The following is a 24,565-nucleotide window of genomic DNA, read 5'->3' as shown; positions in this document are numbered from 1 at the left end:
ACAAAGAACATGGTTAATGCATGTAGCACCAAAGCCTTATTTTTTAATAGCATCCCCTTAGTTGATTAGTCTCCTTCTTGCCAACTCGTTAGACAAGTTTCCATAGAAGGTGATGGGTCATGAATATTATTCCATGTGTTTGTTATAAACCATTCGAGTGTAGGATTTAGAATGGGGCATGTGTCCACATTGTGTTCTAGTTCATCAAAGAATCCAGGATTGTCCTCAGCACCATCATTATCAATGAACTCTTCATACACATCTCAACCAATATCAATATCAAATGCCTCAACCACATAGGTTTGAACATGTTCATTTTTATGAGTAGACCCTTGTACCTCACGTGTGTGTATTACCCCTAACACTTCAGCTTCTTCAATATTATCCATATCAGCTTCATTACATGGTTGAACATTTGAGGGCAAAGGGGTGTCTTGTGTAAATGAAGGATACACATCAATTGGTACTGATTGTAGCACTTCAACTCCACTAGTATGCTACGAATCTTCGCCAACATTAAACCTAACAACCTCAACTAGGGTTGTCCAACGGGTTCAGGACCCGATCAAACTGCCTGAATCCGACAGACCCGAAGCCCATCGGGTCAGCCCAAAGCCCTTGGCAGGTCGGATTTAGGTCCTTCTCTCATAAAACCCAACTCTTTGGTTCAGGTAGCGGGTTAAGGGTTTAAAAACTCGTATAACCTGACCCAACTGAAGTTTTAGAGAAAAAAAATTACAATATCAGATCAAATCACCATCTACCATCTAGTCACGTGTGAATTGAGGATGATAAGACTGAGCACTGCACGGCACCATCTACCATCTAGAGTCTTCCTTCCACGCAAAAGCAGAGATCAAATCACCAAAGCAAACATCAGATCACTTGAACTATAGAAGAATCAGAACGGCTAAAAGCCTAAAATTGAAATGGCATCAGTGTTCAATCCCATCAGACTTCTCCCTATACTCGGTAATCCAAACAATATCAGTATCTCACAGTCACAGCTCTCTAATATTTCACAATCTCACTCTCAATATCAGTCTCCGTTCTCTCTACTCTCAATCTCAACTCTCAAGTCTCTCTAGTCTCAATCTCAGTCTCCTTTCTCTCTGCTCTCAATCTCAAGTTTCTAGTCTCAACTCTCAACCCCTCACTCCATACCCTCCACCTCCCTGGATACACTCCTTTCCAAACCCTAGTTGGCCGCCACCTCATCACCATTCCACAATCACGGGCTTATGGCTTCGCCTCACTTTCCACCATAGGTTAAAGCCTTCTCATGCTCAGTTACTCACGGATCAGCTTCTTAGTCTCAAGACTCTCGGCCTCAAATATATTTTCTTTCTTTTTCATCTATCTTTTTCTCTATTTTGAGATATGGGCATTTCATCTTGTTTAATTTTTTGAGATATGGGTTTTTAATCTTGTTCAATTTATTGAAAATTAGGGATTCATCTTGTTCAACTTAAAGATTGCTTAGCAGTACTGCCATAGAGTTTCATGTGCTTGATTCTATACTTTTCTGTTTGATTGTTTGATTCAAAGATTAGAGGACCAAAACAGACCAAGTGATTGGATTCAAATATGAAACCATAATTGTCTTGATTTGATTTGTCGGGTCAAAGATGAGTTAAAAAAAAATCATCCAAATTCATAAATTTAGCCCAATTCGAAGCCCAAACCCGCCTCCCTGAGGAATCCGACCCGTTCAACCGATAACCCGAACCGTCGGGTCTGACCCATATAGCAGGTCGGTTGTGGGTCACACTTTTGGTAACCCGATCCAGTCGGGTCGAGTCTAGGTCAGGCTTAAACCCGACCCTACCCGACCCGTGGATAGCCCTAGCCTCAATAGTTACATACAAGTCGGAAACTATGAATTGAGGTGTCTACTTAATCACTACTAACATCATGTCCACATCATCTTCACATAGTAATTGAATTGAATTGTAGAAAATTTAGGTATTCACCAGTTGCTAAGAAGCACATATACAATGGATATGATATGCGAATCCTTATTCAACCCCAAAGCTATTATTATTTTCCCTTGAAATTTTTTTCACGTGTATCCCATGTTTCACTTTAAAAAACTTCTATTTTTGTAAAGAACCTCGGTATCACAACCATGCGAGTCATGATGATATGCCTCCCCATCGTAGTAAACATATAAATAATGACAACCCATAACGAACCTAATGATAAACAGATGTAATTATTAGGCAGTAGAATTGATGTGAACTATATTGATGCAATTATAATTTTTAAGTACGCACATTCAAACTTAGTGATGTATTCTTCTTGAAATATATGTGCACAACACATGATGGACCCATTTTTGAAAATTTGTAAAATTTTCATTTCATATCATTATAGATATAGGGTATATCATCAATGTTGTGCTACCATGTGTCATGTAGTAATGCTCATGGACAAGAAATAAAATAAAATAACGTACAATAGTTTTGGGTTTCAAATAAGATATTGTAAACCAAATGAAAAGTAAACTCAAACTTGTTAATATATAGCAAGTAAAAGTATTCCAAATACGTAGCTACTAAATTCATCACCCAACTAGATAAAGACTCAGAGCAATGAGATATTAATTGAAACTCGATAATCCAGAAATTGAGTTTTTCACTGCATATAACCCGACGACCTCCATAGCATCCATGCCCTCGACACCCACCGCCTCGCTTGCCACGGCCTATGGCCCGTGTACTCGTCTTGCTTGCCGCACGTGCATTCTCCAACGTCACCTGATTGAGCTCTTACATAATCTCCAGTGTACGCTTAAGGTGATTGTACATATCAGAATTTCATTCGCACGTTAGTAGTAATTTAACATTAGACTTAACTTGTGAAATAAGGGAGTAATGTTTACAGGGTGGAAAAGAAAGCATGCAGCAACACACATATATCATCAATCCATAAAAGAACCATTGAATTGTTGTCTTACCAAGATTTCTCAATATGCAAACTCTCATGTAATGAATCATCTAGTGATTTTAAGATACCACTTCATGTAAGCATCAAGGTACGTTATGTCACCATCCAAGATTGGTGCATCACAAACACATTGCACTCGATTGGCCCATTGTTGAATATAGATAGCATGTTCTACGGCTCAATCCTTGCCATATTTATTTTGTAATGATATATTGTGAAGTGCAGCTAAAGTATCCACAAAACCCAATGGCAGTTGTTTCATCCCAAACTAACAGAAGACATGTTCCGGAGGATGCTCCTCCACTGCCCAAAAATAAAAGGCACAACGAACCTCAATATATGTTGGTCGACAGTGCAATATATGGGTAGAGAGTCCAACATATTCTTGTATCGTATGGCTCCCATACAATCTGAATAAATGGTCAAGAAAAAAAAATATAATAACAATTTATTTGTGTCACAAATGTCATACATAACAACTATATATCTAACACAAATGGTGCAAATAGATTTTTGAAAATTGAAAGTATTTGTATCCATCATGTAATAAAAATACTGCAATTTATCATAAACCCATATGGGCCTTACTTCATAGAGTAAGCATTTCATCTTTTACCTATTTTGTGATTTTGAGAGATTTTAATATTGCACTAAATGAAAAAGGTGTGTAATTGTTCCGGTAATCATAAACCCACGTAGGTAGATCATAATTATATTTTCATGACATAAAGTAGTAGAATACCTGGTGTGCCCATATTGAAGACAGTGATGCACGACACACCACTAGGACATACGTGGCATACTGTGTGGTGCACTTTGGCCCATTCCATCTAGCAAACATACAGTTTGGTCAAATGCTCATTAGTTATTTACACAAAATCAATACAACTTTAAAACATTACAAGATGCATATTCATTAACAAATACTTAAAACAAATTATGGATAAAAATTTACATACCTATTGGCGAGGGTACCTACCTACACCAGCTGTTATAGCAACCTCGTAATTGGGCATATCTGTGGAAACCTTGAATAGGCCCACAATTGCACCAACATAAGTGTTCCTCCAATCTGCTTTGCCTTCTTGTTTTGATGCCTTACATAAGTGCCTATAGAGCCATCCTAAGGCTGCACTACCCCAACTGTACTTCTTCGCATCGTTGATTAGGCTGAAGAACTATAGAGGCATGATTGAGATCCAGGCATGATTTAGATCCGTTGTGCCAACTTGTCCATAAACAATGTGGACCCCAACCGAACAAGTACATGATAGTGGGCATATTACTGCACTAGTACGTCACTGGCATCCACAGCTAGGGGAACTCTAAACTGTTCAGCAAGCCAGTTGATTTGTATCCTCGCCCCAGCAAGGATGGACTTGTTTCATTGGGATATGGTATTGAGGGTAGAGGAGTAAAACCTAGGAACTCTTCACACACGTCCTTCCACATCAAATTTGTCTTCCCAACCATGAGAAAACCATCCACATGAACTCCTAGCATCACCTTAATACCTTGTAAGGTGATACCCATTTCTCCATGATGTAAGTGGAATGTGTGTGTCTCCGGATACCAACACTCGACCAAAGCAATGATCAATACGTGATCAATTGCCAAATCTGGGACGCGAAATAATCCTTCAAAACCCGCCTCATTGATACAACGAGTGATTCGTGGATCTAACCCACCCTGAGGTAATGAAATGGATCGACACCGACACTTTAGTACACCTGGCACTTGCTGCACACGGAAGAACATTGGGTTAAGAAAGTGCATACAAATTAACAATAATACTACTATATAATAATGAGAAACAACAATATATGATGAAGATATATCAATATATGATGGAGATATACAGCAATAAAACTACTCATAAGTGTTGGAAATATTCTATGATGATTGAAAAAAGGGAAATCAATCCACTACCCAAAATGCAATATATAATGGTTTCCCCAATAACATCAGTGATATTAATGTTTCAATACAAGTCATCATTAATGTTAAAACCAAATGGTCCACCTTTGAGTATACCAATTCCTTTACATTTTAAGCATGCTATCATCCTCAGATTGCCACATCTCTTGCACACACCCTAAGTGCTGAATATTTGAAGGTAAAAAATACAACACAAACATAAAAACTATCAAAATGTTGACATGTGTCTAATCAAGAACGAAGTTATGAACCATTGCAAAATATGCTTACAATTATTGTTATCAATCTCTAAAAATAGTTTTGAACTTTTGCTAGGAAACCAGCTATATAAGTAATGTCACTCTCTTCTAAAGTCAAAACAAGATGCAAATGTTGGGTTAACATTAAACCTCTTGCCGGTAGTGACCATTGTAAAAGACGAGGATGAAATTATAAACCTTAAACCTATTAACAAAAGTACTAGTAGTATATATAAATCCCCACTTATAGGTAGCATATATCACTCATGAAATTCTTAACAAGACAAAGAACCACCAAATATCTACCATAAAAGCATAATTACCTTGAATATTGATGGTGAAGTAGTTCCTTGGACATTAATATCTATAAATAAACACTTATATAGGCTAGTTGTCAAAGAAAACCATAGGTTAGGTCCCACCACACTAATTGGCAAGTGATTAGCAATATTCTTTGAAGAGTTCTTAATAAACTACTGCAATGGCAAATAATCAAATAAGAGAGAATACCAAAATGAATACAAATTGGAGGACTAAAGCTTAGAGAAGTCACTCCAAGCTTTCATAATACAAAACTCTAACAACTCTTCAAGTTGGGGTAGACTCAAATTCTATTTTGTGATAAAATCCCCTTTCCATTGAATCTGCTAATTGAAGGGGATCATTCACCATCAAAATAATAACCAAATGCTCGGAATTTAGTACAAATATGTATTTGATTGTTGATAGGGCCTTCCTATAGCCAAGTGGATCGATGATCTGCTTGCCACCTTAAGATTTTGACATTCTTGGATCCAAGTTCCATGTCTGACAATGATTGCATATCTGACACACATGCAATGATATTAATAAACCATTGATCTTAGCTAGACATTAACAAAATGACACTTAACTATTCACCACAAAAGGAGATATTGACCTTGTTTGGATTATTTGCAAAATGGATAGTAAAATAAAATGTAAACCAGTTATACTGAGCTCCATTGTTTTTATTATGTCTAATACCAAATATCGACCCATGGTTCTTTCTCTCACTAAATACAACGATAAATTCCACTATTCCTAGTAACCACAAATTGCATTTTCCATTTTTTTTTTTGTAAACACATCGTAACTTTCATGGACACAAAGTTACAACTAGCAGACATAACAACAAACCAGAACAAACAGAGCAATAGCAACACAAAATTGCAGATTCAACTCAAATAGGTGAATTAATATCTAAGAAGATAAACTGACTAGTACATACAAGTAACAAAAATGGCTTAGAACTTACAAGGTTTCTAAGTTAACCAAATTCCTAAATTTTGGAGGGATTGTTCCAGAAAATTAATTTGCTTCAAGATTTTTAGTTAAAAAAGTTTCCATTTAGATTGCTAGCAAGTTCATCTTAAAGTATGCAAACTTAACACATATACATAACACATGACTAGATAAATGATTCACTTGTCGTCACAGGTCACAGATTAAAGGATAAGACTATTTATGGATACTTTATACAAGACAAAAATATCTACACTATTAAGAACAAGAAAAATGGTTTGCAATGTGTACTTAATGGAGATCATGTATGTGAGATTATAACAATATTGGTAATGCCAAGAAAAAAAAAAGGACAGTATTGATAAATAAGAACAAATGTCGTGTTTCTTACTTTGGGGGTGTGAAAGACTCACACTTGGTGACACAACTTACAAAAGGTCACCTAATCATAAAGAGATGACAATAATGTAATATTGTCAGCAACAACCAAAAGAATGAGAAAAACTGGAATAATGGCTCTTAAGTCGTTATTCAATAGCAATGTGGAAAATTAACTCATACCACATAATTCTATAGGCATCTGATCATATCAAGAAACAAATTTCACTATAGGATTCACTACAGAAGCACTATAGAATTCACCAAGGTTAAAATAAGTCCACTAATCATCTAATTTTTAAGCAACAACAGATCACTACAAGATCTGCCAACAGACTCACTAATCATCCCTATTATAATAATCAAACACCATGCAGCTCTAGAAAGATATTGCAAAGAACAAAGGCATGAGGATTTGACAAAATACCCTAAACTTATGCATTTGTATACCAACAACAAATACAAAAAAGTGTATGCGATGCAATCATAAAACCCAAGTATCAGAACTCAAACCCATTCAAAGGATTAAAAACCCAAAAAAATTGAACTTAGATTAAACAATTACCTTAATGCAGTTCTAATCCTTTGCTCATACAGCAAAAAGGATAAAACCCAAATCAGCTGTAACTCTAATTTCTAAGGTTGAGGGTGAGGGTTAGAGCTTCTTCGTTAGATGATACTGTTTTTTTGGTTGTGTTTCGATTTTGGTCTTGAGATTTTGTGAAGAGCTCTGCCACAACTGAGGGAGAAAGAAGAGGAGATGGCCTACTGAAGGAAAAGACTAGAGCTTAGGGATGCTAGTTTCAGTGGAACTTGGTATCTCTGATATCTAGTTACACATTCAAATTTATTTTTATTTAACAAGCAACTCAATTTTCCAATTACAGAGTTACAAATTTCCCGAGGAACTTGATTTTATTAAAATAGAATTCCAGCTGGATTTTTTTAACCTGAAAAAGCCACATCTGCTTGGTCCAATATGGCAAAAATAGCATATAACTCGAAAATAGTAAAATCGAGTTCTATTGGAAACTTGATTTTTTAAAAATCGAGTTTCAAAATAAGGACACAATGCTTAATAGTTTGAAAATAGGAACATTGTGCTGGATTTTTTAAAAATAGAGGGCAAAAACCCATTTCCCCCCACAAGTCTCTATTTAACTTTCATTTAAATAACGTATTTTGTGTTTACCATTTTGTTGGGCTTTGTGGAGCCTAGTTGTGCTTGATTCGGATTATTATCTGATCCAAAATAATATTGTTACAGTTTTTAATGAGAGATTTTCTGAGGTTTAGTCCATGGAGCGGAGGCTTGGGCTGCCCAAGCTGTAGCACAAGATATAAAAACTGTTGTTTTAGAGATTAGGGTTTGATGTTGTTTCAGTGAGAGAAAATTGTACTACCGTACTCTATATTTTTTCCTTGAGAATAGTGAAATCCCTACAACTCTGTAAACATAGACAAATTGTCAAATCATGTAAATATTGTCTTATGTGTGATTATTTTTTCTTTGTGATTATTTTTTCTTTGGCATATATTTTTCTTTATTTTTGTATCTCACATATTTGAACATATTCTCATCACATCTAGCTACAGTAAATTGCTAGAGATAACAGTCTACGGTAACTAGGTATTAAAAAATTATGGACTTGGTACTTGCGAAATTATTTTTTTCAGTGTCCTAAAATAGCATTTTTTGCTCACTAGGGAAAAAAATGGCGGGTAATTAGCATTTAGAAAAGGAGGGCAAGCGCGCCAAATAAAATAAAATAAAAAATTGAACTTCGCATTTTTTTTTTTTGGTTAAAAGGGAAAACAAAAACAACACTAAGCAACAAAAACAGGGGCAGGACAGAGCCTACTAACAACCAGCCCAGCGGCGTCATCCAAAAAGTGGGTTTTAACTTCGCTTTTACTCGCACCCTCAACCTCAACACTCTCTGAAACCCTACCCAGCTAACGCTTCCAAAAACGGCGACGCTTTCTCCGGCAAATCTCAGGCAAAATTTCAAACTGTAAGTTCAACGTTTCGTTATTCTCTTCTTTTTAATATTCTTTGTGAAATTATTCGTTTAAAAAAATAATAATAATAATGAAAATGTTTTCTTTGTGTGAAAATTTATATCATGAAACTCATGGATTTAAATTCGTTGTTGAAAATGTGAAATCCACAATTCATTTCTCTCTCTCTAAGCGCACTGTTTGGTTGTCGAGAAACCGCGGGAAAATTTAGATATATAGTGAAATCTTTATTCATTTCGAATCTCAAAATTTTAGGTTTTTTTTTAAAAAAAAAAAGTAAAAAAAGGTAAGAGCTCTAAATCAGAAGATTTGTCTCAATTGTGTGTGTTCGCGCGAAAATGTGTGAAATTAGTTTAGGGATTTTGGTTAGGGTGGAATGGAAACTTTTAATCTATGTAAATTCAAAGAGTGTGTTTAGTGAAATGTAATTGGTAGAGAGAAAAAAAAAAAGGGAAAAGGTAGAAATGGGGTTTTTTTTTTCATTACATTGTGACTTTGACTTTTTGATGCGAAATCAGGCACTACAAGTTTATGTGTTGTATGGTTGTATAATATTTTGAAATGGGTGGAGGTTAAAAATCTTTAACATTGGGACAGTAATTGAATTTCATTTAGATCACATAAATCAATTAGATTAAGAAGAAAAAAGAATTAGAGTATATGTAATTATTTATTTATGTTTGTGAATCAAGGTTATAAGAACTCTGGTAAGAAGTAATTACAATGAGCTACAATGCTTAAAAGTGGTTTCGGTTTCCTTCTACATAGTTTGCTTTTCTGCAGAAAATAAGTATCAGCTGATTCTTTGGGTGATGCAGTCATTTGACTTGCTTCTTGTGTACTTCGTGCTAAAAAGGTTGTATGCGCACGACTCCTGTTAATGTAAGGTCTAGGAGAGGTAATTGGGAGGCTGAGTGACCCTAATTTTGGAGAGGTTGATTTTTGCACTTGAATCCATGGCATGTTGCCAGGGTAGAGGGCACAAATCATCATACAAAGTTCCATTCTCTATGTTGTGCTCTCTGTGATGTGCATTAAAATAACAAGTTCTTGTATAAGTTAGTTTTTTATGCTTCTTTTGTCTGCAACTCTGTGGCAAATATTGATACTTGGTTATATTGTTTTACTTCCCAGTTTGCTTAAAGTAATACTGAACATAGATATTGTTTATGAGTTGTGCACTAGAATGTATGAGTTATCACTGACTTTGGTGTCACATTATCCCTTGTAGTCTTGTAGACCTGTTTTGTTTTATGGGTTATTTCCACATGATATATTCACAACACATGGAATATTCTGTGTCATGCAGCTTTAGTTTGTGAGATTAGTTTAATATTTAGCATCTGGAAATGCTCAATTTCCTAGATCAAAACACCCTTTCCCCTTTTGATTTATATGCAAATTGTTAGTGTTTTTCTTAATTACTGTCTGTAATAAGTTGTCTGTTTGAAGTAAAGGACTTGTTTATTACAGTTATTTTAGGGTGTTTGACTTCAATGACCATTAGGACTGGCGGCGGTCTTTTCTGAAAATTTTTCCCACATTGTAGTTTTCCATTGGGTGGAAAATATTTGCTTGAGCAATCATTATTTTGACTGGTACATGTATTAGGCCTTTCCCAGGACCATGATTTTCACATAATTGCATGGTGATAATATGTTGCATTCAAGATACCAATCCTTGGAAGAATCTATAAATCTATGTCAAAAGGAGATTTAATTGGGTTACTAGTTTTCTTTGCATTCTTTTGGCAACATTGATATCTGAATTTCCTGCTCTTTTTGGTGACTTTTATATATGACAGACTGGTAGTCAGTTAGTTGTCCAAGTTTTCTTAAAGGACTAACCCAGCTACGGTGGCTTCTTGAATTCACTCGCATATTCAAATTTGACTGCAGATAGCAGCATGATTGACAAAGTTTTCAAGCATTGTGAGCACAATGGGACAATTGATAAGCTATCCAAGAAGGGTTGTCAATGCTTTTGTCCCTGGAGTTGAGGATTTGTAGTGTAGGTTTTCCTACGATTCTCATTTTGATATTACAAATCATAATTGTGAGAGAGATGGAGCAAACACAGTCAGGTAATGGAGGAGCAGAAGCAGTTCTAAATCTCGAACCCAGCTCTTCAATTTCTATTGCATATCACTCTCTATTTGGTCCTCATGATGACCTGATCCTCCTTGAGCTTGATGAGAAACTTCTACCAGATATCCTTCAACAAAGGTAAGCATATTGCTTCATTTTAATTCTAGGGTCTTATTTAGTCTCTCTGATTCCCAATTTTTTGTACGTTCAATATAATCTAACGTGTTCTTTTCTAGGATAACCTTAAGAGGACAACCTGATGAAGATGCAGTTCTCTGCACTGGGTCAAAAACTTATGGTATCAAGTTTGTTGGTAATTCTAATTCTGTATTCCTTATACCCCCTTCAGATCAAACAGAATTTTGTGAAAATTCTTTAGATTGTAAGAGGAAAGATGATGACCAACAAGGTGTTGCATCTGTTATCAAAGTCGCACCTGGTAACATGGAACTTGTTGAAGTTGCTCCAAGACTTGACAAGCTTAAATTGCTTCTCTCTGAGAATCCTTACACGTTCCAGGAGGACTTGGAAATGGAGGATTTGGAGGTGGTAGAGAAAGGTAATACAGGACTCTATAAATGGGATGATCTTGTTGAAAAGGTTCAAGCTAGTGATGAGGAATTGAGGTCTGAATTACAGGCTCTTTCAGCGGTGGAGATTGGTGGTTATTGGAGAATAGTTGATGTGAAGTACATGGACACAATTCTGAGGATGCTATTGCACAATTCAGTAATAAATGACTGGTCACTTGATGCACTTAATGAAGATGAAGTAGTGAGTATGCTAGAATCAGATGGGTATCCTCACAAACTTGCACATCATTGTTTGCATGTGTATGGTAATAAGGTGGATGAGAATTTGAGTAGGCAGGTGTGGAAATTGGATGAGAGGCGAGTATGTGTGCATTTTGCAAGGGAAATTCTGAAAGAGGGGAAGAAGAAAATGGAAAGTTTCATGAAGGAGTGGATGCAGAAGATTCCAGAAGGGATGCAAGCAAGCTTTGACATGTTGGAAGGCGAAGTTTTGACAGAGAGGCTTGGTGTCGAGACTTGGATTCGTGCCTTCAGTGTTTCTTCTTTGCCATCTTCACCTGCTGAGCGTTTCTCCATCCTTTTTAGAGAGCGGCCAAAATGGGAGTGGAAGGATTTACAGCCTTACATCAGGTTGAATTTTGTTTTCTTGCCATCCTTTTTCCTGTTACCATTTTCTTGTTCTTATTCACAATTAGTTTTTTTTTTTTTCCTTGTTTAAATTTATCGAACAGGGATCTGAGTGTACCTGGTCTGTCTTCAGAAGGTTTGCTCCTCAAATACACTCGAAGATCACAACCAACCCAGGATGCAGAACCAGTTTTCAGTGCAAGATAGTTCGAACACAATTTATACAAATCAGAGTAAGATAGTCAGGTGCTCTAAAAGCCTTGGATACTCATATTATCCCAAAAAAAAAAAAAAAATGGTGTCATAATATTTCAGGTGCCTGTATGCATGTGCCCTTTTTATAAATGGTTTGAGAGAGTTAAGTCTTGGGAATAGAACTTAAAATCACCAACTTGTTAATATAGCCCATATGATCCTAGCCAATGTGTAAACTTAACTTTCTCTTTCACAAAGCTTTGTAGTGGTTGAAAATCATTTGATGTCTCCTTAGAACATCATTAAAGTTAAAACTAGGACATATTGACATATTAACATTTCAAATTGAATTATCAATGTCATAACTAGGAGGTTTTTCCTGTAGGCCTCCTTAGTAGACCTATATTTCTGATAACATTTACAGCAATGGATGTACTTACCAAACACCATGAGATATGATTTTTAGCAGTGATCATAACATTATACGGTAGAGGTGTAGAGGTGAGTGTTTGTGGCAGACATGTTTTGCTTGCTTTTATTGGAAGCTGAATGAAGTTGTTAACTGACTTGCTGGCAATGATGGCAGTGCTTCAGTCTAAAGACATCAAGAACAGATGTGTTGCTACTTCCTTCTCTTTAGTCTCCGTTTTTTGCAAAATCATGGAAAAAACTTTGCCAGATTCTCGTTTTGTTTCCATGCCCCCATCAAAACTAAGAAACACTGGTTATTCTCCTTGAATCAAATGTCTTTGTTAATGAATCCTGCATTAATAAGTGGAAGGAGCTTTACAGCTTTGAAGTTCTTCTCTTGATGTCCCTGCCAGAAAATTTTGCCAGAAAAGGGTTTTGTTTTGTACTATATGGTGTCTTCTTAGTAGATCCATAAATTCAAGTAATTGGCTTTAAAAAAAATGCTCAACCATACAACCTAGTCATCAACATCTTTAGGCTTCGTCTCTATTTGCTTTGAAAGGTTCTATGCTTCTATTTCTTAGCAGAATAGCTGTAATTTAGTTTATAACTTTAGTGGTGTATATAATATCATGTGATTTACAATTCTCATTACACCTTTTTTTTTTTTTTAATAAACTCTCATTACACCAAATAAGGAATGATAATTATTTTTTTCTGAAAGGAATGATAATTGATTTCAAATAATTTGATTCATGAACAATTACAAATCTGCACCGTGTAGATTTTGTTGATTTTAAATATTTCATCCTCATATGAGAAAATATATGATGTTTTACATCATTTTAGAGAAAATTGAACACCTTACACTAATATTGAAGTTGAACGTTCATATTTCATACCCCAGATGTGAACTTGTCATAGAAACTTTTGCGTGTTATCAATTATTTGTTTCAACTTCAACACCAAGCGACAAATTTGACACTTGAGAGTTAACGTTTTATGAGAACTTGTTGCTTGTTTGCAACAAACCTTATCCTCCGAAATTGTTGCTCCAATTAGAGAATGATAATTTTAAATATCTTGGCTACGTGCCCATGTGGGGTATGCCATGGCCTAGGCTGCGTGCCCACGCAGGCATGCCACGGCCTTGGCTGCATGCCCACAGTGAGCTGTCATGCCATGCCAGCCAAGGAAAAATATATACTTTGTATCATATTTTACTACTATAATTTTTTAAAATTGATTCCCCATTGGCAATAAAATCAACAAATCATATTGTGCACTAGCATAATATATTATCGGATGATTATATATGCCAAGAGAATGAATCAAAATTAACCTTTGTCATTCGTTCTCCTACATTTTATTAAATTGAATTCTAAACGAAGCTCAAAAGTAGAAAAATGGTGAAAGGGAAATGGCTAAACTTAAATACGCAGGATAAGCCTCTCCTTAGGATTGCTTTAGTACTTTTGCCTAGTTGTAAAATAATTTTGGTTAAAATATAATTTTTAATCATGAATGTCGCTTTTTGGCAAAGTTGACAGAGAAATGTGATGGAGACTAATAGCTGGGGCACTTTGATATCTTTATAATAATTGATAGTGTAAATTGTACAAGACTCTCAATTCTCATCACTTGATGGTTGATGATACCGTGATAGTTGAGGCACCGTGATAGTAGAGTTTCATCACTTGAACGGTCAAATACAAATTTAATGTGTATAACTATAAAGTGTGTCATTTTCATTGTAATGCATATAATGCTACCTACACAAATTAATAAGTCCTGTGTGGGCTGTTTACTTTACATTGAACCTACCTAACTTATTATATTTAAAGCCTCCTCACCAGCACAATTTTTTTTTTTTTTACAAGATAGAATTTCTACTCTAGCCTAATCTAAGTATATATGTGTGTGAAGTTATCTCCTAAAGACTTGAACTTCGGCCTTGACCCTCCATACTATACAAACATTTATACTTGTGGAGTGACCACCATACCAAAGCACAAATCTCCTTACTACATACTTGCAAAAGCATTGAGAAGGGGGCAACGTAGCACTATTGTATTAAAGGTGAATATGCTTGCTTTAAAAAAGTTTGAGTTGTATCAACCTTGAATTGATAAACTAATCAAATTCAACAATCATTCCTTAAGAGTATTGGGATTATTTGACCGACAGTTACTTAAAAGGCTCATGTTAATGGGTGCCTTTAGAGTAATTGTTAATAAACTATTTTAAGAAAGTTTAGGAAAATCACTTTTAAGGATAATATAAAAAGGCAATTTTTTTTTTCTTTTTCCATGAAAGGTTTCTATTTTTTTTTTTGGCTCCGAGATAGAATTCTATTCTAGAAGCCTAATCTATAAGAAGTGCACTTCCTCCTAGAGACTTGAACCAAGACTCTTCCCTCCACCCACAAAAACTTGTACTTGTCTAGTAATCATCAATTAACTTTCCCTGCTTAAATATGATTCAGTCTACTTAATTCTCTGGCCACTGCGCTGTATGCCAGTGCTTATCTTTTAGTATCTCAACCAATCAAAGCTATGGTAATATTAAATAGAAGGTAGAGTGGATACGTAAAATTTAAAAACAGTGTGAGCTAGTTGTATCACTTGAAAGAAAGAAAAAAATGTTGGAACTCCTCTGATTTAACAGCTACTGATAAGATTGAATGCATTCATTGGCACATATTTTCAATGGCTACAGCTAGAACCATCACTCAAAATTGGCCTCACGTTGTAAGTCAAATGTCGGAAATTGAAGTAGTTGGAGAAGAATGGCAGTTGAAAGAACGTGTCTATATCTAGGCTAACTTCATGCATGACTAAGCATGAAAAGCTAGCAATCTTTAAGATGGGAAGTTTTTATGTTGTCAAAAGAGTTAAACGAGAGAAGAAGAAGAAGCCAAGTGCAACTCTCTTTGTTCTTGACATATATGGAAACTTGGACCATTTCCTATTGGAATCAGTGCAATAACTAGGTACGAAGTATAAACTCTCTATATGTGGCAAGAGTCCAGTGAGTTCATGTTTTCTTATTTTAACACTTCTTGATTTACAAAACCAATGTGAAATAATTTAAAATGACTCATCATCTCAAAAGAACCAAGAGGGAGAGATCATGTTCTGGTATTCTACTTTGTGGTTCACAATTTGCATAAGCTTCCCAAGCAATTTTAATGTGGTAACTAACTTATATTCATTTTAAATCTTCTTTATTTTTTTATTTTTATTTTTTTTAATGTAGGTATTCTTTTGCAAAAGAGAGGAGGCCAAACACTTAACAATCAAAAGCTCCAGAGTCTCTCTGTACAGAAACTTGGGTTTGTGTACTAGCAAAACTGGAAACTGAGATATAAACTTAATTATCTCATCTCTTATTGGGTATTGTGGTCTAAATGAATTACTGGAATCTGATCTATCATGTGTTCTTACTTCTTGCTTGACATTTGCATTTCTTTACAGAATATTAAAAAAAAAAAAAACAAGATCCTTGTCAAAACAAAATGTGATATATATATTTATAATGGAACAAAATGTGATATGATACCCCAAAAAGGTGATAGAGTTTCTGATTTTATGTCTTCCCTACGATTATGTGTTTCTGATTTTATGTCTTCCCTACGATTATGTCTTATAAACGCTCAAATTTGACACGACACTCCATCTGATGACAAGGTTTTATTTTTATGTCTTCCCTAAGACTCTGCCTAATAAACACTCAAATGCGACATGACACTCCATCTGATGACAGAGTTTCTATTTTAGAAAGAAAAAAAAGAGAGAGAAGAAGAGGAAGAACTCGATGATGAAGGAAGGCTTGTCAATATGTGGAGCAATTATTGCTGCATTCTAATTATGCTATCAAAATTTGCCTAAGCCAGTGATGTGAAGTACCAAAGTGTTGAACTATATGAAAGTCAATTTGATAACTATTCTCTAGCATATGTTTAATATAAATTGAAATATTCTTGTCACATTGTCTTTTATCTCTATTTTTGGATTTCTGAATGGCACTTTTTTCTTGGATTTCACTGTTCCATACATACCCAGGGTCATATTCTTGCTTTTGCCACCTCAGTACTTGTAAATATTCTGATTTGCAATGATGTTGCTTGTATAGAACTTGAATATGTTTTCCTTAATTATACAATATATATGAGAGTACTTATTGGACATTTTTCTTGGCCAGGAGAAACTTCATTTGAGTTTAGTGAAGAAGTTTGCAATGGAATTCCTCGATCTATTTATTGTGGCATTAATGCCAGTTCTGAAAATACTTTTGGTTTCCGCTGTTGGTTTATTTCTTGCAACAGAGCGTATCAATCTCTTGGGGGCAGATGCAAGGCCATATTTGAATAATGTAGGTCAAAATTTCCCGACTGTTCAATTCCTTTTCTTCTTTTATTAGTCTTCTTATCCTCATGTTGTATATGCTTATTGTAAAGTTCCAAAATCAAGTTTCTTTTGCTTATGTTAAGCGCATTGTCTACTAAGCTGTAGAGGTACATTTTTTGTAATCTAGTCTCCAAAAGTGGCTGCACATTTAAGGATGATGAAACTTAACATGTAAATTAAGAAATAATGAAAAATGTCAACCACTTTCAATTGATCATATGGTAATCCATTATTGATTGCACTTTTCAGGGCGCTGTTGCATCATCCAATGTTATTGAAACTTCATGAAAAGATTTAAAATTTCTATTCTCTTTGAAAATTGTAATGCTTGAATTTGCTGGCCAAAGAAGTTTGCTTTCACTGTTGTTTTTTAGTTACTTTCATTAAGAAGAAATTTACTTTTTGAAAGTTTATGCATGTTGATTTTTAATTCTAATGGTTAGATTCCTATTAACTAAAAATCAGATTCAATTCTTTAATGACTTGTACACTGTTCTTTTATCATTGAATTTTCAAAGTTGTGCACCCTGGCTAGTTTCCCAGCACCTGAAAAGGACTAACAACACTACTTGTATCTGTGTACAGTTGGTGTTTTATCTGTTCAGTCCATCAATCATTTTTAGCAACCTGGCTGAAACAATTACTTTAGACAGTTTGACAAACTTGTGAGTTCATTTCTGTCGTTCTTCTGAAATTCTTCCCCTCCACCCCTTTCTTTTTTCCTATTGTAACTTATGGTTAATGCGTAGGTGGTTCATGCCAGTGAACATCCTTCTCACATTCATTATTGGGTCTGCCCTTGCATGGATACTGGTAAAAATCACAAGAGCTCCTCAGCATCTTCGAAGCCTAATCATTGGTTCTTGTGCTGCAGGTAGACAAAAACCCAAATGAATTGTTTATAGGAGTACATTTTCTTAGGGGTGTGCATGGATCGGGTTAGGTGGTTTAAGATGATTTTTTGACCCAACTCACCATAGTGGATTAAAAAAAATTCAACCGAACCCAACCCATCACATAAGTCTAACCCAACCCACATGGGTCAGGTTGAACCCATGGGTTGGACAATTTTTTTTTATTACTATTATTAATAAATTGAGCAAAAAAAATATAAATATAAATATATTAAAAAAACCCAAAGATTAATATCATTAATATCAATATAACTCTTTAAAGGCAAACAACACTAATGACTAAACAACAATAGTAATTTACTAGATTTGTGTGAACTAATTGGCTTTTATATAGGATAGGAAGAGCTGGTTATTTAAAAAAAATTTATTAATTATATAATATATTTTAAATATGTATTAAATATATGAGTGGGTCGGGTTAGGTTTAACGGGTTTGAAATTTTATAACTCGAACCCAACCCAACCCGCTATCAAAAAAAAATTTGTAACCCAACTCAACCCACAAATCCCTAAAAACCTGGGTTGGGTCGGGTTGGGTCGGTTTTGGTGGGTTGGCAGGTTGACTGCACACCCCTATTTTCTAGTCATACACCATAGCCTGATTGAGAGCGTATATAGTACAATGACTTATGATACACACTACAATAGGTATTGCATTAAAATTTAAAAATGCTTTTGGAACTCCTCAGCATGACTTAAATTGGGAAACTACAATTTCTTTAATTTCACTTTGAAGTAAGATAAAAAATATAAATAAAAAAAAATTTACCTTAACAGTGATAGTATTTAGTTCCTCTTTTTCAATACCACAAGCTTTTTTGCACAAATTTTACAGTGTCTTTCAGTTTATATAAGATACATATGAAACATGATACATACTGAAATGGTTCATTTTTTGACAATTTTGTCAGGTATTGTCTTTACCATCTACACCATAAATCATCATATAGTACAACACATTTGTTTTCTTGTATGAATTTAAAAATTAAAAATGCATTACTGCAATATGGTTGTACCAAATTAAATACAAGGAGTGAACTATTGCATAGCACTGATCAGCCCTCATGGAAGTACGTAACTCTAGAAATTAGTTATGCCACCAAGTTTCACAATTGCTTCTTTTCACCATCTCATGCTCTATTTTATTTATGATCAAATGGTAATTGTCCATAATATATTTAGAGGGAGATTGATATGTGCAGGCAATTTAGGAAACTTTCCTCTGATTATTATCCCAGCAGTTTGTGACGATGATAATAGTCCATTTGGAGATTCTTCTGTTTGCTCAACAGATGGAGAGTCTTATGTTGCGCTTTCTATGGCGGTAATAGTCTATTGTTATCATTCTAAGATCACCAAAATAAAAATCCCAGAGTGAGACCAATTGTTCTGAACGATAAAATGTTGTTCAGTGCCTTCAATAATATGTCCCATTTTTCAGTTAATCTATATGATAAATTGACAGGCCACCTCGTAAATGACTACAATATGGGATAACACTATATGTCAATCACAAGTTAGATCAATTAATCACCTTTTTTTTTTATATTCTTGTTTTGATGGTACAGATAGGAGCAGTATATATATGGTCTTATGTGTATGCCATCATGCGGTTATCTGCAAACAAGGCAACTAAAGAAATTGACTCAAATGAATCTACAATACAAGATAGCGCTTCTGGGGAAATTCCATATTCAGAGATTTGTCCAGAAGCACTTCTTCCTTCAAGGGGTAGCCCCACCTCTCAGGAAGATACCGATCAAGCTGAAGTCCCTTCTACCAAATCTGAAGGAAAAGCAAAGGTTTCTGCTCATCTTATTCTGTTATGGATTTCCATTTATGATGTTCAAAAGCTTTCTTTTTTTCAAAGTTTGATTACTAATCATGATCAATGCCATCAATGAGGAGTAAAGAAGAATTAATCCGACATAGAACATTATACTCTCAGTTAACAGAAAAATGCTTATTAAGGAGCAGGCCAGCACATTTATTGGTCACATAGAACATAACTTCAGTGTAGGAGATTGGAGGGAATAAAATAGTTGTCATTTTATTAAATTTTGTAATGTTGAATAGAAGATCATACTGTCCTATCCTAAAACGATTCAATGATTTTTCTGTAAAAAAAATGATGTCTCATCATATAAAACCATTTTAAAAAAAAATGAAGTTCTAAAATAGTAAATTTATGATTGGCATAATGAGGATACCATGTATTGTTAGATATATTCTTTTTTAATTGTTTTGTACTAAAGTTCTTCATTGCTATTTAAGGAAACTTATCTTTTTTCTACGATATCCTTGAATAAAATGACCTTTTAAAGATGCCTTTGATAGGTATCATTGCTGGAGAAGGCTAACCTGCACCTTAAGAAGATTTTTGGGTACATTGACTTCAAAAAAATATTTGCACCATCGACAATTGCAGCGGTATTCTCATAGTTCTTGTTATATTCAGAATAAGATTTGTCTTTAAGCATTTAGCATTCAGTATGGTCAGTTTTTACTTCTCTAATTCTGTTAAAAGTGGTAGTTCCAAACATGATAAGAAAAAGTACATAATCTGGGCATTTCACTCCATCTTGACCTCGAGATAGAGAAATTATATTGGAAGCACATTCATTCCAAAAATAAACTTGTTCTGTTTCTTGAAACTTGAATATGCTCATACACTTTAAATGGGGAATGGGATAATTTAACACTAATGAACACTATCAACTGCCATACTGATTTCAAATGCCCTGAATAATTACATTTAGTGTAGTTATTTTTAAGTAATTACTTATTGTGTATATTTTACATAGGGTACACTACATTAATATGCTTATTTTTACTTCTATAGATTATTGGCTTTATAGTCGGAATAATCTCTCCAATTCGAAAGGTCCTGGTTGGGGATGATGCTCCTCTTCGTGCCATCTACAATTCTGTGAGTTTGATATCGTATGAATCCTACCACTAACTCAATAATCTCCCACAGCTTGAGTCTTGGTGTTCAAGTTTCTGCTCAAAATTCACAACTCTAAAATTTCCTATTTGCAACTTGAAGTAGTGTTGATATGCACATATCAAAGTTAAATTCATACTTCTATTTAAGGAATGAACATGTGTGAATCACTCTCAAGAGAAGACCAATTCATCATAAAGAAAAAAATTAATTACACATATTTTTAGCAACAATCTCTCTCAGCTGAATTCCATTTATATTAAAAAGCAAAATTGACCACCCGCCCTTGTAGATGGGATGGAACCTCCCTATGCTTGAATTGCTTGGGGGTTTAGAGGGGAAGGCTTTGAGCTGCAGTGACAGCAGCATTTTAATGTACTATATATTTCTAACAATCTCAAAAGAGAGAGAGAGAGAGAGAGAGAGAGAAAGAAGCACAATTGGCAGTAATAGCCCATCCTTACTCATAAATACACCACAGTAACATGTTATCAGCAATAATATTAGTAGTATTATAGTCAATTATACACTGCCCGAAAGGGCCTTCTAACAGCAACAGAATTTCTCCTTTGAGCAATTACGTCTTCCCTAGTGGACCACTAACTCTTAGAACCTGCAAGCAATGGAAAAATATGAAAGACTCACTTTTCCATTTGAACTTTTGGATTTGCATCTTGAGTGTTCTTTATCTACCAATCTACATTAACTCCTTTTTGTTTCCTTTCTCTTCTACAGGGACGCAACAATACCATGTATGACATTGATAATTGGAGCGAACCTTCTTAAAGGTGGCTTTTAACATTGGTTCTAATCTTTACTATGTCTTCCTTGTGTTGGCTCAGTTTCCTCATTAATTGTCCATGAAATGTTTTTGATATTTACTTCAGTGTAATTGTTTTTTATAGGTCTGAAGACATCTGGAGTAGGTCCATTAATCATCCTAGGAATTATTGCAATTCGGTATATTATATTGCCTTCATTGGGTATTGTTATTGTCAAGGCCGCAAACCATTTTGGTTTGGTGGGATCAGATTCATTATATCAGTTTACACTTATGTTGCAATATTCACTTCCACCCGCTATGAATGTAGGTATGTGTGATCACTATTTTTTCATTTGTGTCTCATTATGTGCTGTTACTCAAGCCTCAAACCACCCATTTTGATCCCATTATATATTGAAGACATTGATAATGCTTCTAGAGATGCTACCTTAAGTGGTATCCATATTTGTGTTTGTTCAAGTTCACATTGCTTAACATATTGATATTGGTTTGTTTATTGGCGATTGTTGTTATAGCTCCATGTTTTAAAGCCATATGCCTTGTGCTTGTTAGCAATATGTAGGCAAGATCACAATGATTAGACCTTTTGTTTTAACATTCTACTAGCATTTTTTTATTTTTTATTTTTATTTTTTGAGAACAAAGATAAAAATTATATTAAGATAGTAACATCGTTTTACAAGCTGGGAAACAGGGCACAACAACTTGAGCCCTCAACAGTTAGACGCTGGCAAAACACAATGCCCACTTACATAAGAAACAGCAAGTAGAAAAGAAAAAACAGATTTGCCTCAAGAGGTTGTCTGCGCTGCTGTGAGGCGCTGGTATTCTGTCAAGAGACCAGTAGCTAAATGATCCTAGGCTATAGATGAGTCTTTTCGAAATAGAATTTGTTTCTTGCATTCCAAAGAGCCCACACGATGACAGCCCAGGTCTTGAGTTCCTGCTGATTTAATCTGTTTACCATGCTCCAAAACAATCCAAAAAAATCCGAAGCACCATTTGAACATTTCTGGATTTGCCTCTAGCAGTTGTTAATCCTTGATGTACCATGCCAAGATTTTATATAGATGGCATAGGTTGCCTACTATCTCTCCTAGACCTTGTACAAGTGGATGTCTTGTGCATTGGTTACGACATAGGTTTTGTTTGAGTATATTAGACAAGAGATGTAGCCTAAGCTTACTTTCACTCAATCAGACTTGTCTGAGTGATAATAGGAACTAAGCTGCTGAGTTCAGCTTCTTAAAATGCTCATTTCAGATCATTGATTAATTAAACAAGTTTGGATTAATTTGTTCATTCCTTGGTTGTGATCTTCATAACAATCCACTATATATGCAAAATTTGAATGACTAACGCTTTGTCATGAACTTGGCAGGTACTATTTCTCAGTTGCTTAAGACTGGAGAGAGTGAATGCTCTGTCATTATGTTATGGACTTATGCTGTGGCATCACTCTTTCTAACACTGTGGTCAACTATCTTCATGTGGATTGTTGCTTAATCTGGATTTCCTTAATTCATTTGAGGACTTATCATCATCATAACACGGCAAAGAACAACAGCATCCCTAATAGCTACCTAGTTCTTTATAATGTTGTCATCAGCTTTCAACATCTACTGCCGCGTGAAACAACCCAGAAACCAAATATTCTTCTAGGTAGATTATTTGCATAAAGATCAAATTACTATGAGCAGCTTACCATTTTTTGTAACAATTCCCTAGAATTGAGAGGAACTATATAAAACATCAAAATTGAAATATATTGATGAGATTAATCTGTATTAGATCTACACAAAGGGATAAAAGATGAAAGATGCCCAATTCTGTTCCAATTCTGAAATTATGAGTTCTCATTGGCTTCTTTGCTATTTTTTATGATTGTGAAGTGGTAATACCATTTTCCAGTTGGCCTCATGATTTTAAATAAATAAAATTTTACTTGTTGAGATATAAAAAATGAATTAGAATATTTATCCTGCAAGCTTTTATGTCCTATTGTATATCTTGTGTTTGCCCTATTGCATATTTGAGGTGTTTAATATATACATATAATCTGCTGGTATATTTTATTTTCTGTGATTAACTGTTAATTTATTTATTTACACATTGTTAATCACCTAGGGTCTTAAACAATATTTTTTAATGATAGTACAGATTCTTCAACATACATTCTTTCTATTTTTTTCTCTACGAACATGACTATCCTTTTTCTTTTCCATCTCATAGGCATTTCATCAAAGATCAAACACCTGAAAACATAGTAACCATAAACTAAACTACTTATCTGGGATGAATTCTCCTAGATTACCTGGCAACTGGTTCTGGCGAATAGAGTCAATTGCCCATAGGTTTTACTGGCTCAAGGAGTCCAAATGACTCTTTTTTAGAAAGGTTACATATGTTATGAAAAAAAAAATAGAGTTATGAAGTTTGGGATTGTCTTCAACTTCGAAATAAAGACCAAACCATTTTGCTTGGAGGCAATCCATAATAAAAGAGACATAATTAAATTTTTTTTTTTAAATCGCACTTAATACTCCAATGTTTTAAACATAATTGAAATCAATAAAAAAATGACAAAAGTGATAGAGATTTGTGACTTTTAATAATAAGAATTGCAGAATGGTTTGCTGCTCTGAAAGGAACCCTTTTTGTCAGCACCTAAACCGAAAAGGGCCAAAAACATTCCCCTCGGTTAAGAGAGAGAGCATTTCTGAAGGGTTAAATATCCTCTCTTTGATTTTTTAGGGGCAGTGGCGACTGAACTGGCATGAAGAACTAGTTGGGTTCAGTAAGTATTGAGAGGAGAGGAAGAACTGAGAAAGGAGGAGAGAGTCAGAGGTGTTAAAGAGCTTAAGGAAGC

At 34.8% G+C, this 24,565-nt stretch overlaps 2 protein-coding genes across 7 annotated transcripts; both read left to right on the top strand.

Annotated features, from left to right (window-relative positions):
• Positions 1–8,608: 8,608 nt before the first annotated feature.
• On the top strand, positions 8,609–12,625 carry LOC115987020 (sister chromatid cohesion protein DCC1). 2 transcript variants are annotated; one of them, XM_031110458.1, is made up of 4 exons: positions 8,609–8,782; positions 10,688–11,014; positions 11,113–12,039; positions 12,141–12,625. In XM_031110458.1, exons 2-4 carry the CDS (start codon positions 10,767–10,769, stop codon positions 12,241–12,243), a joined length of 1,278 nt encoding a protein of 425 aa, XP_030966318.1. In that variant the 5' UTR covers positions 8,609–8,782; positions 10,688–10,766; the 3' UTR covers positions 12,244–12,625. The 2 variants fall into 2 exon arrangements, with proteins under 2 accessions (XP_030966318.1, XP_030966319.1); XM_031110459.1 differs by having other exon boundaries at positions 10,594–11,014.
• A 2,650-nt stretch (positions 12,626–15,275) lies between these two features.
• LOC115986715 (protein PIN-LIKES 3-like) lies at positions 15,276–23,644 on the top strand. Of its 5 annotated transcripts, none has more exons than XM_031109975.1 (12): positions 15,276–15,634; positions 15,901–15,976; positions 16,846–17,016; positions 17,637–17,716; positions 17,801–17,925; positions 19,168–19,289; positions 19,534–19,767; positions 20,303–20,395; positions 20,808–20,908; positions 21,648–21,700; positions 21,818–22,003; positions 23,078–23,644. In XM_031109975.1, the coding sequence occupies exons 3-12, from the start codon at positions 16,882–16,884 to the stop codon at positions 23,200–23,202; spliced, it is 1,254 nt and encodes a 417-aa protein (XP_030965835.1). In that variant the 5' UTR covers positions 15,276–15,634; positions 15,901–15,976; positions 16,846–16,881; the 3' UTR covers positions 23,203–23,644. The 5 variants fall into 5 exon arrangements, with proteins under 5 accessions (XP_030965835.1, XP_030965834.1, XP_030965837.1 ...); XM_031109974.1 differs by having other exon boundaries at positions 15,901–16,037; XM_031109977.1 differs by lacking the exon at positions 15,276–15,634 and adding an exon at positions 15,641–15,782.
• Positions 23,645–24,565: the final 921 nt, after the last annotated feature.

Source organism: Quercus lobata, chromosome 4 (assembly GCF_001633185.2).
Source record: "Quercus lobata isolate SW786 chromosome 4, ValleyOak3.0 Primary Assembly, whole genome shotgun sequence".
NCBI lineage: Eukaryota > Viridiplantae > Streptophyta > Magnoliopsida > Fagales > Fagaceae > Quercus > Quercus lobata.
The sequence above is the reverse complement of the archived record's forward strand: the minus strand, read 5'-3'. Positions and strand labels throughout refer to the sequence as shown.

Bases quoted from the DNA above. Each gene is read 5' to 3' on its own strand.
- LOC115986715 (XM_031109975.1), top strand. From the start codon at position 16,882: ATGGAATTCCTCGATCTATTTATTGTGGCATTAATGCCAGTTCTGAAA. The intron at 21,701-21,817 runs GTGGCTTTTAAC...TGTTTTTTATAG, and splicing joins TGGAGCGAACCTTCTTAAAG to GTCTGAAGACATCTGGAGTA. The intron at 22,004-23,077 runs GTATGTGTGATC...TGAACTTGGCAG, and splicing joins TCCACCCGCTATGAATGTAG to GTACTATTTCTCAGTTGCTT.
- LOC115987020 (XM_031110458.1), top strand. From the start codon at position 10,767: ATGCTTTTGTCCCTGGAGTTGAGGATTTGTAGTGTAGGTTTTCCTACG. The intron at 11,015-11,112 runs GTAAGCATATTG...GTTCTTTTCTAG, and splicing joins CCAGATATCCTTCAACAAAG to GATAACCTTAAGAGGACAAC. The intron at 12,040-12,140 runs GTTGAATTTTGT...TTTATCGAACAG, and splicing joins GATTTACAGCCTTACATCAG to GGATCTGAGTGTACCTGGTC.